Below are 18009 nucleotides of genomic sequence, written 5' to 3' on the forward strand. Positions count from 1 at the left end.
CACAGAATGTCAGTATAAACAACCAGGGAAGGTGGTGGAGCCGGGGGGGGGGGGCTGAGAAGTGGGGAGCAGGACCTCATTCCTGTCGGGCCTGGCCTCCCGCCTGCGTATCTCCTGGGTTCTTTTGGTGCGTACTTGGATGGCTCCTGGCTAGGTGCTGAGGCCGACAGAGATGTGTCTTGGAAGGGCGCTCGTCGTGTGGTCACCTGGACACCCCGAAGTGACTGAAACAAAGCATGGTGGTTGATGGGGCCCAGGACACCCCAAGGCCTGGTTTGCTGTGTGGGGGATCAGGAGACACAGCTCCCAAGCTGAGCCTTGAAGTGATGGTGTGCCGGTGGCCAGGGGACTTGTTGGGCAGGGGAACAGGGAGGGCGGAGATGATGGCTTGTGGCGGGTGGGCAGGGCAGGGCTCGGCAGCAGCACGGGGGGGCACAGAAGGCGCTCGTCCTGCAGATTCTGAGGCCCAGAATCTGGGCTCAGGACCCCAGTCCTGTTCCTCTTTGTGCACACCTGCCTCTCTCAGACTGTGCTCCCCAGGGCAGGGTCTTTGCACAGCCTAGGCACTGCCTGCAGCCTGGGGTCAGATTTAGGAGATGAGTTGGTCAGCAAGTCAATTGTTCTAGAGGCTGGGAGCCTGGAGCCTGAGCCAGCGAGGGGTGACGATGGATCTGGACGGCTGTGTTTTCAGTGTGCGGGCGGAAGGGTGGGCAAGGAGAGCACCAGGGAGAAGCAGAGATGGTGGGCGGCCACGGGCCACGTGGCTGGTGCTGCGGAGGGTGGTCCCCCTTGTGCACTGAGCCCTCCGGCTGGCCCCATGCTTCCTCTCCAAGGGTGTAGGTAGAGCTGTTCCTGCGTGGGTCTTCAGCACAGCATTTAATTTTTAAAGCGAGAATTTGGAAACCGCTGAAATGCATCAGCGGGAGCTGGCTCAGTGAGTAATACGGTCATTAAAGATTCATTGTGGAGAATTGCATAATATAATGTTAAATGAAAGCAGCCAGGGATAAATCTGCATAATTGCGTGTCAGCGTGTGTGCACACATCGTGTGTTACGTGTGTATGTAGAAGAAGACTGACGCTTTAACAGGGATTATCTCTGGTGGCACTACAGGCAACTTTTATGTTCTTTGTATTTTTCTCCGTCTTCTGTAATAAGTGTGTGTTTTGAAATCAGAGAAAAGTCCACTCTATATGAAAGCAGTGCCCAGTCTGTGTCCGTTGTTGCAGGTAGGGAAACAAAACCCATGCATTCAGCGGGCTGTCACCCACAGACACCACTTTAGAAAGTGTTCCGTGATCTGTAGTTAAGTGAAGAAGGCAGGTGAGGAGTGGGGCATCCCCGGTGGCCCCTACCCACAAGCTCTCAGTTATCTGGTATGTCCTGGACGAGATAATATGCGTGTGAGATTTTCCGGAAGGGAGCCGCCTTCCTCCTGTTGGAGGGGCTGTGCGTGAGGCTGCCTTCCGTTGTGGGGCCCCTGCTGGTGTAGCCGGCCCGTGTCTCCGTGCCCCTCACACCATCTCCCCCCGGGAACCTGTGCTCTGCTCCCACTGCAGCGTTCCTCCGTATAGCCAACAGGTCAGAATATCTCCTTGGATCCTTGGTTCCATGACCTCCCAGTGCCAGGTGGGAGAGAGGAAGGGTGATTGCGTGGGTTTAAGTTGTAGGTTTAAGCCTGAACCACAGGCTTCTCTGTAGGGTTAGGGCATTCCTCTCGCATGGGCCTGAAACTGTAAGATCTCCACGGTAGGCCCTGCCCTAGCCTGGCCCACCTGCAGCACGCCCAGACGTGCCCTGATGGCCATTCCCTTGCACCTGTTAGGTGCTAGGAGGTGCTGCCCCAAAAGCTTCCCTGGTCGGCTGTGAGCCCACAGCCTGCTGCTGTCCTCGGTCCTTCTTGGCCCTAGGCCTACCTACTGGGAGCACTTTGGTGGCCAAAGGCAAGGGAACTTCCCAGCATTGTTCCAATTGCTCCCTCGGGACCCACCTGAGACCTGGTGGCCCCAGGTTCTGTGTGCTGGCCTGCCTGTCTTTACAGGAGGGTGTAGGGTCTGTAGTCCTACACTGGAGGTAGGAAGTTGGAGATAAGCAAAAGCCCTGAGAGAAGGTTCTTAGCAGGGTCGCTGTGGGCACTTTGTCATCATGCAGGACCGCGTCGATGAGCCGCTGCAGCCCCTCCTGCCCCCACCCAGGGCACCCACTTGTGTGAGAACCTCCGCAAGCCTTCACTCTTCTCTTCTGGTCACCCCACGTTCTTATCCTGCGTGCCCATCCCTTACTTAGGGGGAGGGCCGGGATGAGAGTCGCACCCTGGCAAGGGGGCTGCCAGGACATCACGCACGGGGCAGGTGTCACACAGCCTGCTCTGGGACCCTCCTCGGAAAAGCCAGTGACAATCTGAACCCCGTGGGGTGGATTTCTTGGGGAGGACCAGTGCTGTTCCGCAGAAGCCTTACTTAGACGCAATGACAGGCTCACTTTCCATGGCATCTGTTAAAAAAAACGCTGAAACTTCCTGGTTGCTGTGACCCAGTTACTCATACAGGAAGTCGATTACTCATTCACTACGTTTCCCTTTCACTGATTGAGATGTGGCTCTAAAAATGGAATTTTTAAGCACGTGTGCTGAGTTATCAGCGGCAGTTCCGCAAACAATCATTGCTTATGTTACCTGACACTGGCTTCGACGCTCGGGCTCCCCTGCCCTTGGAACTCGCTCCGGTCAGGAGTGCGGACTCATGGGTGCCTCGGTGGCACACAGAGGGGCCGGGCTGGCAGCAGCCTTGGACCAGCCATTTCCCTCCCCCAGCTGAGGTCGCTTCCAGCTGTGACCATCCAGTGTTCCTGGTTGAGAAAGGAGGGGTTGCCTTCCCCTTCCCTAGGGTTTAGTCCCCCAGTGCAGCGGTAGGACCAGCAGAGACAGAATGGGGCAATACACATCCCCACAGAGCTGTGCGCTGCGTGGCCAGGTGGGAAAGGTGGCAGGTGGCCTGGGCCCAGGGGCGGCGGGAGATACAGGCCTGGGCATCAGGCATAGTTTTCACGAGCAGGTGGAAGTTGCGTGTCTCAGTGAAGGATGGAGAAGATGGGAGCACCTGGAAGGTGGGCAGGATTGCCTGGCCTGGCACGGGCTGGCCGGTGGCCACAGCTGGAGAGGAGGTGGGGTCTTACTGCAGGGTAGGGCTTTGCGCGAGGTCCCCGCTGAGCAGCTCAGTGGCATCTCTCTGGTGAAGTCTTCCCAGGTCCTCCTCCTCTTGCTGTTACTTATTCAGCAGATGTGGATGGCGCCATGGTGGAGGAGGCTTGGTCGAGAACCGCCCCCCCATCTCCGCAGCACAGCCTTGCCAAGCACCCTGCCTGGTGGGCGGTGGGCTCGAGGTGTAGGGCCCTCCCTGCCTCCCCCTTTTCCTCCCCGGCGTTTCTGCATCAGACTCTGTGTTCCTCCTGCAGCACGGGTGAGGGGAAATGGGCCGCGGGAAGGGTGCGCATGGGGAGTTGCTCTCTAGGCGATGCTGGAATTAATTTTCAGAGTCGTCTGTGTTAACCGTGAAGAAGGTGTGTGTGCTGTTCAGCATTTGGTTTTCATCTCAGAACATTGTCTACCTGTTGGGGCCAAGAGCTAACAGTCCCGTGACAGTGGCCGTCCCCCCGCACGCATTCTGTCCCTTTCTCACGCGCACGTGCACTTGGTGTGCACCTTCGCCGGTACTGGATACTCTCCGGTGCTCGGTTCACGAGTCCTGCTTGTCTTGGCAGTTTGGGATCGACTCCCTGTGAAGGATAAAAATGAGTCCAGGATCTCTCTGAGGGCTGAGGCTGGACGGGAGTCTTTATCCTCTTCGGTAAGAGAGTTTCTTTCCCCAGGGCATAAAACTGCTGGGAACTCTCCCTGCTCTGCTTGGAAAACTGTTAGAGCTTTAACTTGCGATTGTATATTCCACACACCTTCCCACAAGCTGTCAGTATTTTCATTATTAAAAACTAGAAGCAAGGAAGAAATATCTTGTGAAGTCACCTATTTCGTGAATATATTACCATTGTGTTTTCTCATTGCTTTTATTAATACAGGTTAGTAACTTAAGCCGTGGACAATTACCCTTGTTTTCCATGGCAAATTTTCTAGAAGTGAGCGGTATCATGGAGACAGGAGAAATGGGCTCAACCAGAGAAGTGGACCTCAGGCGTGTCTGTGCCAGTGGTTAGATTTTAGGAAGGTAAACTCATCCGCATCTAGCTAGGGACAGATGGCTGCTGATGGGCGGGAGGAAGCCTTGGTTCAGAAATGGGCATCCCGGCTCGCTGCTCCTGCCTGAGCCTTGGACGACTTCACTTTTCGAAGGCAACACCTTGGCTCCGTAGCTGTGATGCACGGTTAAGAAACATGTGAAAAGCGCTTTGTAAACTGGAAAGCCCTTACTCAGCGTGGGTAGTGCTCTGGTTCCTGAAATGGACCGTGTCTCTGTGGCTGGACGTTTCCTGGGGCACAGTTGTAACTTCTGTGGATCAACTGTGTTTCTGTATTCAGAAGATTCCTCTTCCTGGTTAAGCTTCTGCCTGAGAGCAGGGACCACATGCTTGTGGGCACTCCTCGGGGAGCGAGCCGAGCTGGACAGTGGAGTCCACTCCTGGGCTTGGTCAGGATCTCTAGTGCATAGGTTCCCGTGTGACCTGCGCTTACGAGGAGTAAACACACCTAATCCATTCGATGACGTGCACTCGGACTGTTCTGGGAGGAGACACCTGAGCTGCCTGAGAACACTGTTTATTTTTGTCTCCTTGGTCCTGAACATTACCCGGCACGTACGGGGCACTCGAGTGTGCTTGTTGAAGGAGAGGTGTGTTGTGTGTGAGTCTGTAAATATGGCATCTGCAGTCATAGTAGCTCAGTGAGATGGACCTGAGGGCTTCCAGATGGTACAGTTCAGTGAGATTAATAATCTTTAAAGCATGTTCATTTTCTCATAGAAAGAAAACAAAACAAAAAAGTAACTGAAGGACTCTGACTTTTTCTAGGTCAGAAATGCAGTAAAAACAGCTTAAATTATTTTTAGTAGCATACTTTTGTTTCCAGTAAATGTCAGTAGGGATTGAAGTACATGGGATCTTTTTTTTTTTAAGTGAGGAGGATTTAAAAAAAAAAAAAAAGAAACATGAGCAAAAATTAAGAGAATTCTGTTATTGGAAAAACATTCAGTCGTTTTTTTTTTCCAAAGCCACAGTATGAACTTCACTAGAATTAGTGAAAATTTGCGTGGGGGTGAATTTTCTTTCTACCGTCTATGGGGGGGGAATACATCCTTGATTAAATAATGATTTAACTAGGAATGCAGGCAGGCCACCACGTTGGTGATTTGGGCCTCTTTAATTACGTATGAATCATACCCCTCGGTCTTGTCTCCTCTTCTGATAAATAGCACTGTCCCATCTTCCCGGTCTCTCATACACACAGAAAGAACAGCAGTGTAGACAGTACACATGTAACCAGTGAGTCACCACAGGGCACACAGCGCACACATGTAACTGGTGAGTCACTACACGGCACACAGCACACACGTAACCAGTGAGTCACTACAGCGCACACGTAACCAGTGAGTCACCACAGGGCACACAGCGCACACATGTAACTGGTGAGTCACTACACGGCACACAGCACACGCGTAACCAGTTAGTCACGGCAGTGCACACAGTGCACACGTAACCACTGAGTCACTACAGCGCACACGTAACCGGTGAGTCACCACATGGCACACAGCGCACACATAACCGGTGAGTCACCACAGGGCACACAGCGCACACGTAACCGGTGAGTCACCACAGGGCACACAGCGCACACGTAACCGGTGAGTCACCGCAGGCACGCAGCGCACACGGAACCGTAGAGTCAGCACAGGGCACACAGCGAACACGTAACCGGTGAGTCACGGCAGCGCACGCAGCGCACGCGTAACCGGTGAGTCACCACAGGACATGCAGCGCACACGTAACCGGTGAGTCACTACAGCGCACGCAGCGCACACGTAACCAGTGAGTCACAGCAGTGCACGCAGCGTACACGTAACCGGTGAGTCACCACAGGACACACAGCGCACACGTAACCGGTGAGTCACCACATGGCACGCAGCGCACACGTAACCGGTGAGTCACCACAGGGCACACAGCGCACACGTAACCGGTGAGTCACCACATGGCACGCAGCGCACACGTAACCGGTGAGTCACCACAGGGCACGCAGCGCACACGTAACCGGTGAGTCACCACAGGGCACGCAGCGCACACGTAACCGGTGAGTCACCACAGGGCACGCAGCGCACACGTAACCGGTGAGTCACCACAGGGCACGCAGCGCACACGTAACCGGTGAGTCACCACAGGGCACGCAGCGCACACGTAACCGGTGAGTCACCACAGGGCACGCAGCGCACACGTAACCAGTACGTCACTGCTGCGCATTTGAAGTCAAGGATTGGCTTGGTATTGCGGTACCTCCTTTGTGGAAATGTGTTATTGGTCTGTTGCAGAGAAGGGGGCGAGTTGTGGTTTCCAAGGCGGGAGAGATTGCGCGGATAGTTGAGTGCTTGTGTTGACCTGAGGTCAGCTGTGTGAAGCCCCTGGAACGGGCTGGAGTGTAGGAAGTGTGCTCAGGGCGAGGTGTGGCGAGGTGCGTGCATGAGCGTTGGTGTCGGGAAGGCTTGGGTTTCTTGACTCTTGAGGTTGCTAACATCTTCCTTCCTGACTTCGGCGGTTCATTGTAAAGGACTCTTTCTCAGTGACTTCGGCAGCCTTTCCTTACGTGTCTGAGCCTCAGCTTCCACAGTTATAAATGGAAAGACGTTGACCAGATGCTCCTGGGCTCTTCTTGGCATCAGGTGGTCTTAGTTAGACTCTAGGGCAGGCAGACCTTCCTCAAGTTGCTCAGGTCCAGCTGAGGAGACAACCAAATGGGGTTATAGCAAAGCATAGCAAATTTGTCCTGGAAATGTGAGTAAAACGAGCTAGAGACAGAAGTAAGGGGCTGTGACAAGTGGAGGCTGGTCCTCAGGGTCGAGGAGGTCTTGGAGTGGCGGAAGACGAGGCTGAGGCCAGATCGTGCATGCGTGGGGGCTGATTGTTGGAGCCAGGTGGCAGGCAGCCACGGAGGTACGCGGACAGGGTGAGATCAGACACTCTGACGTGGAGTGTAGAAAGTGGGTCGGCGCGGGTGGGGGTGCCTGGAAGTGAAGACCCCATTAGGAGGCTTCCCTGGCTGCCTGTGCAGGATGAAATGGGGACCCGAGCCGGGGTGGAGAAGGATGGATAGGAAAGAATGAATTCGAGAGGAAGCTGGTAAAATGAGGAGGACCGTTGTGCCTTTGGCTGTGAGGATTGTGTGGCAAGGGTCTTGAGAGTGGCGAGACCACGGCCTCAGGGATGGAGGCATGCCCTGGGGGGGAGGCAGTTTAATTGGAGATGCAGTTTCAACTGTCTGTGAGTCTGTATCACAGATGAAGGGGGCTGGGTAGAGAGTCCAGCACTTGCGGGATCTGGGCAGAGCAAGGAAAGGACCGAGGAAGGAACAGTTTGAAAAAGGAGGGCATGGTGCTATGTCACATGCCCCCGAGGGACAGAGGGTCCCTTGAGCCTGGCAACTGGGGGGTCTCTGTGACCACGCAGAACTGGAGAGGGGCAGGGGCATGAGATTCAGGTTTTCCATGGAAACGTGTGAGCACAGGGAGCAGGAGGGAAGGAGTGTGTCAGGGGTGGCATGTGACAGCGAGGGTCCACGGGAGCTGGGAAGGGCTGGTCGCACACCAGAGGAGGCACACGAGTGTGAACTAGGAAAGCCGCTGTTTCCCTGTGTAACGGGCGTTCTCTTGGCCGTTCCAGTGCTCGCACCCCCAGCGCCGCCACCACCACCCATCCAAGGATATGCCTTCAAGCCTCCGCCTAGACCCGACTTCGGGACCTCTGGGAGAACAATCAAGTTACAGGCCAACTTCTTTGAAATGGACATTCCAAAAATTGACATCTATCATTATGAATTGGATATCAAGCCAGAGAAATGCCCACGGAGAGTTAACAGGTATTCTTTCGTTTCATCCTTTATTGATCTTGATTGATTTACGTGGATAATCTATGCACACAAACCCACCGTCTTAAACTAATCAGCCCTTCCATTCCCAGCAGGTCCTTCCCTGGGAGGTTTCTGTTGTGGTTACTTTTTGAAAAACGTTTTGCGTATTCCGTTGTATCTTGATACGGTTGTTAAGTGTATAGCCTCGTGAGTTTTGACACATATGCATGCATGCCCCTCAGCTTACAGCGTTGCCTCATGCCCCTCCGTCAGTCCCAGCCCCAGCCCTGAGGCCAGTGCTCTGATCTGTGTCACCCTGGATTTGTTCGCTGCTGGGGGGTAGGTGGGGACGGGACACAGAGAAGTCGTGTAGCCTGTGAGATTGTCTTCCCCCACCTGCTCCTTCGACTCGGCATGATGGTTTGAGATTGACTGGTATCGTTGTGTGTATTAATAGCTTTTTATTTTTATTGCTGAGGAATATTTCATGATATGAATATTTCATAATTTATTCATATGCTTTTGGATGCTTGGGCTGTCTAGGCTTTGCCATCATGAACAAAGCTGCCGTGACATTGTTGTTCAAGTGTTTTTTGCGGACATACATTTTCATTTCTCTTAGATACAAACTCAGGAGTGAAATTGCTGGATCATAGGGGAGGTATAGGTTTCGCTGCATGAGAAACCGCCAGGTAGTTGTCCAGAGTGGTCGCCGTGAGGGGTGAGGTCCTTCCCAGCATGTGGGAGGGTCAGCCTTGGTGATTTTTGCTGTTTCAGTGGTTTCTCTTTGTGGTTTTAATTTTCATGTCCTGATAGCTAGCAAGTTGAGCACCTTTTCCTGTGCTTATATCTGTAATTCTGTTATATTTACACGTCACGTAGTATCATGACACATAGTATTAGTTTTTTTTAAAGATTATTATTTATTTATTTATTTGAGAGAGAGAGAGAGAGGGAACCTGAGCAGGGGAGGGGGGGCAGAGGGACAAGCAGACTCCCTGCCAAGCAGGGAGCCTGATGCGAGATTCAATCCCAGGACCCTGGGATCATGACTTGAGCTGGAGGCAGACGCTTAACCGACTGAGCTGCCCAGGCGCCCCTCACATGAAGTATCTGTCTAAGCCTCTTCCCTGTCTAAGCCTCTTCCCTGTCTCTTTGTTACTGATTTGTAGGAGTTTGTAATATATTTGAGGTGCAAGTCTATATGGGGGATGTCTTCACCTGGTTTGAGGCCTGCCATTTCACTTTCTAAGTGGTGTCTCTTAATGAGCAGATTTTTATAGTTTTGTTGACATGCAATCTATAAAGTTTTGAAAATGGTTATTGTGTGTTCTCTCCAGGAAATCTTTGTCTGTCTGAAGGGTACAAGGTATTTTTTTAAGCAGAATTACAGTTAGGGCCTATACACATATTTTCTTAAAGATTTTATTTATTTGAGAGAGAGAGAGCGCGAGTGTGTGGAGGTAGGAGGGGGCAGAGACAGAATCTCAAGCAGACTCTGAGTTGAGCTCAGGGCCTGACACGGAGCTGGATCTCGATATGTGAGATCATGACCTGGGCCGAAACCAAGAGTTTGTGGCTTAACCGACTGAGCCATCCAGGTGCTCCGGGCCTATGTATTGATCTAGCCCTGTGATCCATCTTGGATTAGTGTTTATGTGTGCTAGGAGATAAGGGTCTGTTGAGAAGACTTTTCTTTCCCCATTGACTTACCCGTGCACCTTTGGGGGCGGGGGTGAATCAGTTGATTTTCATTGCTACCGAAAAGTCCCCTGGAATGTTTTATTGCAGTGGCTTTGAAACTACAGATGAGTTTGGGGAAAGTGGATGCTGTTGAATCTTCTGGTCCAAACATATAGCTGCTCTCTCCATTGATTAGGTCTGCTTTAATTTCTTGCAGAACTTACTATATTTTTCAACATATAGAGGTCTTTCATTTTATTTACTCTTAAGTGTGTTATGTTCTTTGGTGTTATTATAAATCGTATTTTAAAATTTCATTGGGAGGGAAAATTTTCAGGAGGGAGTGACTGCTAACGAGCATGGAGTTTCTTTTTGGAGTGACTGTGGTGCTCTAGGGGGACAACCCTGTGATTATACTAAAACCATTTCGTTGTGCACTTTAAAGATGTTAAAGAGTTTTTCATTATTTTTTAACAAAGATTGTTTTATTTCTTTCCAGATTCTAACACATTTTATTTATTTTTTACTTGCTTCATTGCAGTGGCTAAGAAATCCAGTATAAATAACGTTGAATATATGTGGTGAAAACAGACATCCTTGCCTTGTTTCCGCTCTTACGGGGGAATCATTCATTCCTTCACCTATAAAATATTCTATTAGTTGTAGGATTTTCCTGGAGACCCTTTATCAGGCTGAGGGGATTCTGAGCCAAAACCAAAAGTTGGATGATCAACCAGCTGAACCACCCAGGCGCCCCTTCCTACCTCCTGTTAGTGAGATGTGTTCCATTGATTTTATGTTAAATTAGCTGGAATTTCTGAGCGGCGTCATGTATTATTTTACCCACATCTTTAGTCATGATCGGTTATTTTTATATATTGCCGGATTTAATTTGTTAGCATTTTGTTGTCAATTTTTGTGTCTCTACTCCTGAGAGCCATTGATCTGTACTTCTCTTCTTAGGTTTTGATAGCAGGGGTGTGTGACCTGGTCACGCGTGCTGGCGGTGCTCCTTCCTCCTCCAGATTCTGAGAGAGGAAAGTAGGAGATGCGTGACTGAATTTGTCATTGAAATCACTTGGACCCGGAGTTTTCTTCATACCATTTAATTGCTCTAACACATATCGGCCTGTTCAGAATGTTCTGTCTCTTTTTGTGTCAGTTTGATAGTTTGCATCTTTCAAGGAGTCTGGTTCATCTGAGTCGTTGAGCGGACGGGCCAGAAACTGTTCGTAATGCCCCTTTACTGCCTGTGGGACCTGTAGTGCGAGCCCAGCTTGTGTCTTCTCTCTGCCTTGATCAGCCTTGCTAGGGGTTGGTCAGTTACATTCTTCCTTTCATAGAAACAGCTTTTTACTTTGTTGATTTTTCTCTTTTGTTCATTCCCCCCATGCGTTTTCTTTTCTCTGATCTTTATTACCCTATTCATTTTGAGGTTAGATCATCAAATTTAAACCTTCCTTCTTTTCTAGTCCATTTGTTGAAGGCTGTAGATTTCCCTCTGCTGGTTTTAGCTACAGCCCACAAGTTCTGATACATTTTAATTTTCATTCAAAATATTTTCTCATTTTCCTTGTGAATTCTTCTTTAATCCATGGGTTTTTTTTTTTTTTTTTTGGTTTGTTTTTGGAAGTGCGTTCAAATTTTAACTCTTTGGGGATTTTCTTTTTGATACCCTCTCGTCATTGATTGCTAATTTAATTCCTTTATGTTTAGAGAACATACTCTGTAAGATTTCAGTCCTTTGAAATTTATTGGAACTTATTTTATGGCTAAGCATGTGATTTATCTTGTTTTTTTAAATCTGTTCAGACACTTGAAGAGAGTGTATCCTGGGTTTGGTGGACGTGGGGGTTCCGAAGAGTGGGTGGGGTTGGTTGATAGTATTGTTTTAACCCTTTACACCCATTCTCATTGTTTCTGTCCTGCCGTGATGTGGGTTTGTCTGTTTCTCCCTTCAGTACTGTTTTTATTTTATGTGTTTCAAAGCTCTGTTACTAGATATACACCTTTATAATTCTTTGTCTTCTATGACGAATTGACCCCTTTATCACTAGGAAGTGTTCTCCATGTTTTGTAACTCTTCTTGTTTAAAAAGCCTTTTCTGGGGGCGCCTGGGTGGCTCAGTCGTTAAGTGTCTGCCTTCGGCACAGGTCATGATCCCAGGGTCCTGGGATCGAGCCCCACATCAGGCTCCTCCGCTATGAGCCTGCTTCTTCCTCTCCCACTCCCCCTGCTTGTGTTCCCTCTCTCGCTGGCTGTCTCTCTCTGTCAAATAAGTAAATAAAATCTTTAAAAAAATAAAATAAAAAATAAAAAGCCTTTTCTGCAGATTATTAATACAGTCTCAGCCATTCTTAAGCTTACTGTTTAGCTGGTGTATATCTTTGTACGTACTTGTACTGTCAGCCTGTGTGTGTGTCCCTCGTAGATATCATATCACAGGGACTTACTTTATTTCTGGATTTTAATGTGTATGTTCGATTTGCTTAAATATAATATAAATTTAAATTTAATTATCTGTGGTTGAAGTCTACCATCTTGCTATTTTTTAAAATTCCTGTATCTGTTTTTTATTCGTGTTTCTCTTTTCCCTTCTCCTTTTGGGCTCTCAGATGTTCTTTATTCCATTTATTCCCTCTGCTAGTTTGTAACTTTACCTCTTTTTGCTTTTTAAGTGACTGCTTTACGGACTTCAGTGTGCAGCTGTGACTTAGCACAGCTAATACTGGACCTTCATATAAAATATAAGAGTTTTATAGCAGTGTAATTCCGTTTACCCACCTGTCCTTTTACTATTATTCGTGTGTTTCACTTACATATACATTATAAATTCCATGGTACAATGCTGTTACTTTAAAGAAATTAAGAAAATGGTCTGTTTACCCATATATGAACCATTCCTAGTTCCCTGCTGATATGTATTTTCACCTGGCATCATTTCCTTTCAGCCTGAAGAATATCCTTTAGCCTTTCTCGTTGTGCAAGTCTGCCCATTATGATTTCTTCTAGCACCTTTTTGAAATCTACAAATGTGTTTATTTCCTTCTTATTTTTGAGAGAGATTTTTGCTGGATGTAGAATTCTAAATTTACGTTTTTCCCTCAACACCTTAAAGTCGTCATCATATCACCTTTGAGTCATCATTTCTGATGAATGTTCAGTTTATTTTCTTATTGTACTTCACCTGTTTGTAATTTATCATTTTTCCTCTGAATATTTTCTGTTTTAATTTTGCTTTTCAGCAGTTTGACTCTGACGTGCCTAAGTGTGATTTTCTTTGTATTTTTCCTTCTCCGTGTTCATTAGAGTTTTTCTGGATTTGTATGCTGATTATCTTTCATGACATTTGGGTGAGATGCTGGCTATCATTTCTTAAAATATTTTTTCTGCCCCATTTTCTCCTCTATGTTAGAGTTTGCAGTTATGTGTATGTTAGGTCATTTTTATATTGTCTTCAGGTCGTCGAGCCTGTGATTTTTAAAAGTGTCTTTTCCCCTCCCTTTTTTTGGTTTGGATAATCCGTATTGATTCGTCTTCAAGATTGCTTTATCCCCTCCACTTTTTGTTGTTGTCGTTGTACCCAGTCTTCTGTGGTAATCGTCTAATAATTGTTTTTCATTCAGATACTGTACTTTTCAGTTGTAGATTTTGCATTTGGTTCTTTTTCATAGTTTACATTTTCTGCTGAGACTCCCCATCTGTTTGCTCATTGTTCCCATATTTTTCTTAATGACCTTTAATGTACTTAGAGCAATAGCATATGTCTTATAGCAGTCCTTGTCTGCTAATTACCACATGTGGCTCATTTCGGGATCTGTTTCTATCAACAGGTTTTTCCTTAGGTTACTAATATCACCCTTTTGGCTTATTTACACACGTAGTAAATTTTTGTTGTTGAACATTATGTATGCTACATTGAGGGAGTCTGGCTTTTGCTGTGTTCTCTGGTACCTTGCCCCACAAATTCCTACCTCTTCTGCAGACCCATACCATACTCTGCTCACTATCTCCTCAGTGCGACGAGACCGCTGCCCTCTGGTGCTCCTCCCCCTGCCCCCCGTGTTGTGGTTTGGAAACTGCTCCCCAGCAGAGCAGATGCACGGCTTACCTCATGTGTTTCCCTTGCCTCACTAATCACAGGCTTAAGCTGCCTGTTTTTCAATGCCAAAAATAGCTGTCTCATATTTTCTCTAGTTTTGTAGTTAAGGTGGAAGGATAAGTCCAATACTAATTACTTTGTCATGGTCCGAAACAGAATTCTCAGTTGCAGTTTGAGAACTCAGATTGGTTGCCCAGTTTGTGCTGGTGCCTTATGAAGTGCTCTTTGCTGTAATATTTTTTTTCCCGATTACAGTCTTCTTAAGAGAAAGAATGTTTGGGGATTCAGTTCCCTTATTTATAAAACTAAACTGTTGGACTGGGTATTTACCCCAAAGATACAGATGTGGGGAAACAAAAGGGCACCTGCACCCCAATGTTCATAGCAGCAACGTCCACAATAGCCAAACTGTGGAAGGAACCGAGATGTCCTTCAGCAGATGAAGATAAAGATGTGGTTCATATATACAATGGACATTACTTAGCCGTCAGAATGGATGAAATCTTAGATGTACATCGACGTGGATGGAACTGGAGGGTAATACACTAAGTGAAATAAGTCAGTCAAAGAAAGACAATTATATGGTTTCACTCACGCGTGTAACATAAGAAGCAGCACAGAGGATCATGGGGGAAGGGAGGGAAAACTGATTGGAAAGAAATCAGAGAGGGAGACAAACCATGAGAAACGCTTGACTCTGGGAAGCAAACTGAGGGTTGCAGAAGGGGAGGTGGATGGGGGGATGGGGTGACTGGGGGATGGGCATTAAGGAGGGCACGTGATGTGATGAGCGCTGGGTGTTATACACAACTAATGTATCATTGAACACTACATCTGAAACTAATGAATGTACTATCTGTTGGCTAATTGAATTTAAAATTTAAAAAGCTTCTATCTTAAAAAAAAAAAAACTAAACAATTGGATTTGCTCAGTGTGACCAATATACACTGGTCCAGGCTCTTTATTTTTATTTTTTTTAAGTAGGCTCCATGCCCAGTGTAGGGCTTGAACTCATAACGCTGAGATTGAGAGTGGAATGCTCTAGCAACTGAGCCAGCCCAGCATCCCAGTCCAGGCTCTTTAGTGGGTGATTTGGTATAAATAGTAAAATAAAAATAGTATATGCCCTTTGATCCATGAGTTCTTCGCATGAGAACCTTTAAAATATGTGCTTACTAAAAACATGTGTTTCTGAAGAAAAACTTTGGGCACAACTGGTTTCAACAGCTTTCCTGACGGACGGTCTTCCATTCTTAAACGCTTTGAGACTGTCTGTGAATGGCCGTGTCTGTTGCTGCGTTTTCCTGAGGCAAACACTGTGTGGGTCTGTGATTTAAATACACTCTTAGAGGTGGGGCAAGGGCCCGGAGAAGCACGCACATTTTCTGGGTTTTTTATTGGTATGATGGGCTCTTACTACGCCATCACCCCATTGTACAAGATAGTTTGTTGTTGTTGTTGGTGGTGGTGGTGATGGTGGTGGTTTTTTTCCCACCAGGAAGGAAACATGACTAAGGCTTTGTCATCTGGCAACAGAAAAAGGCTGCTGGTGATTCAAATTTGATGTCTTTACCTGACTGTATTGCCACATCCTTGTTGTAGTTACATCTACAAGGTTCTAAAGTTACCCAATGTTTGGAAATTCCCTCAAGTCAAACAGAAAGTAATAAAGATGGGGTTTGAGCTGCATTTTTGTGGCCAAGGCCAGCCCACTTACTAGCATGCCGTGCTTCTCCTCTGGGTTTTGAGTCAACCTGAGAATTGCAGCCTTGTTAAATGTGTGAGCCTTCGGGATTCTTTCTTTTACTATTACTCCTGATGGACTTTGGCTAAGGTCCAATCTCAAAATTGTTACCCATCAAAATAGCATAGAAAAATGTTGGAAGTAAAGTTTTCCTGTTGCCAAAACCCACATGCTGCACTTCCGCTTCATCCCTCCCTCTTGCAACTTTGCTAGCATCACGGCCAGCTACATGTATGAGCCCTCCACTCAGGAGGTGGTAGTGTGCCGCTGGGGGTGCAGTGTGGGCAAGAGAGACATGGTCCGTGGCCCTAGTGGGGAAGAGCATCCAGCTAGTAACTGCTGATACTCGGAGTCTGTGCTGCTGGAGGGAGGCTCCGGGTAGGACAGGAAGACAGAAGAAGAGCACAGAGCTCATGGTGTGCTCTGTCCCCTGGGAGTGACCAGCAAGACAGTCCTTAACACCCCATCTCTTCACCTAGCTCTCCTTCCACACTACAGTCTCTGTTACAGCAAGGACAGTGTCTTAATTCTGAGTTCCCACAATCTGGTGCAGTGCACACGGTAGATGTTTAATGAGTGTAACCCTGAAGCCTTGTGCAAAGCCATCCATGTACTATATGATGCGTCACTGTGAGTCCTCGCCTAGTGTGCCCTCGATCTGGCCATACCATCCATCATTGTTCACCGAATGGCTGCTGGAGGAGGGCTTCAGTATAAGGCAAGGTACCTCTCCTACTTCCACTATCATTGTGGCTACGGAGATGGTCCCACAGGGTAGCCAGAGCACAGTGCTGGTCCAGGTTGTGTGGGCCTTGCCACCAGCCCTAGGAAACCGTTGCAGTGGGTCAAAAGTAGCAGCACTCTGCTCAGAGCACAGGATGGCCTACAAAAAGAAGGCATGCTCCTTGCTTTTGACGGTCCTGCGCTGCTTGTTCCTCTCGAGCTCTGTCAAGTGGTCCTAGGAGAACACTGCAGAAGTGACGGCTCTGTGTCCTGGGAGTGGGTGGGGGTGGGGGTGGCAGGAGGGTGGGAAGTACGGTGGCCGGGCTGTGTTGTTTACAGCCTGCTGTTTGCTTTGGGTGCTGCCCACTGGAGGGATTGTCCATTGGTCAAGACTTTTTAGAACAGTACATATGTTAAAGTTAAAGTAGTATGTATGTCCTTTACTTCTAAGTATTTATCCCAAAGAGAGATGTACAAGGATGTCTAATACTATGATGGAAAAAAAAGAGAAACCATCCTTGAGTCAGTCAGTAGGGATGGTTGAGTAACCTTCCGTGCGGTGCGGTGCGGTGCGGTGCGGCTGTGGACAACAACGAGCCGGAGCTTTGCAGCGTGCACATCAAGCCTGGAAACAGGCAACTAGGTCATAAGTGGTTTGTTAATATGAGTTATGGTACGTGATACAATAATATCTCTTCTTTCTAGACTTGATGACCACTTTGTATCTAGTGACAAGGGAAGGTCTCAAAGACACCTAGAGGGAAAACAGCAAGGTCCAAAACCATGGGTTTGATGCCATACATTTGAAAAAGAATGATACACTGTATTGCTTTTTATGTACCTACATATTTTTGTAAATGCATAGTTTTGAAAATGATCAAATCGCTTCTGAGAAGAGGATTGAGATGAGGACGTGGTCTAGGCAGACTTGTCAGCATTACCTGTATTTGAAGTTGACAGTGAAGATGTGGTAATGTAAGACCCGTGTAGTTAGGAATTAAGAAATGACTGCATATTTATTTAGAGGGAGAGAGTGAGCATGCGGACGTGAGTGGGGAGGGGCAGGGGGAGAGGCAGAGAGAGAATCTTAAGCAGGCTCCCCACTGAGTGAGGGGCTCGATCCCACCACCCTGATCATGACTTGAGCCGAAATCAGGAGTCGGATGCTTAACCAACTGAGCCACCCAGGCTCCCCAAGACTGCATTTTTTTTTTTAAAGAGAAAACTTGCCCAGAATTGTGGCAAAAGGGCCAACGAAGCAAATAGGGGGCATGCCGGCCTGTTTGGATCAGCCGCATGTCTCGCTTACCACCGGAGTGTGTCTTGCCGCTGCCGCTCAGTAGCACGTGGCCGCGGGTCTCCGCGTCCTCAGGCATAAACGGAGATGACGGCGCCCCCCTGCGGCTGCTGAGCGCCGAGGGCGTTGTCGTGTGACGTGGCCGGCAGCCGTGTTCTTGCGGGGTCTGCAGAGTGAGCACAGAGTCTTTGGGGGCCGTCGCCTTTCGAGTGAAGTCAGGAGCGTATCCGGAGTTGTATGTGGGGTGAAGCTGTTTGTCCAGGATCAAACACAGTCAGAAGGAAGAACAAAACACAGGGACCCAGCAGGTCACACGTCCCCAGGGAGTTCCTCTCAGAAGTCTGCCAGCAGTTGCTAAGGAGCAGCTGGTCAGGTCCAGTCCCTAGGGGGCTAGTGTGTCGTGGG

At 48.2% G+C, this 18009-nt stretch overlaps 1 protein-coding gene across 3 annotated transcripts in view; it reads left to right on the forward strand.

The window, feature by feature from the left end:
- AGO2 (argonaute RISC catalytic component 2) overlaps window positions 1-18009 on the forward strand; it is a 111527-nt gene that overhangs the window by 43846 nt on the left and 49672 nt on the right. For 2 of the 3 annotated variants that reach the window (XM_045778062.2, XM_045778061.2), the window contains exon 2: window positions 7868-8063. The exons of the other annotated variant lie outside the window; for it this stretch is intronic. In XM_045778062.2, the coding sequence (XP_045634018.1) occupies window positions 7868-8063 (196 nt within the window). The remainder of the gene's footprint in view (window positions 1-7867; window positions 8064-18009) is intronic. 3 annotated transcript variants of the gene reach the window in all.

This window comes from Ursus americanus, chromosome 9 (assembly GCF_024610735.1).
Source record: "Ursus americanus isolate L20-20 chromosome 9, mUrsAme1.1.p, whole genome shotgun sequence".
NCBI classification, from domain to species: Eukaryota; Metazoa; Chordata; class Mammalia; order Carnivora; family Ursidae; genus Ursus; species Ursus americanus.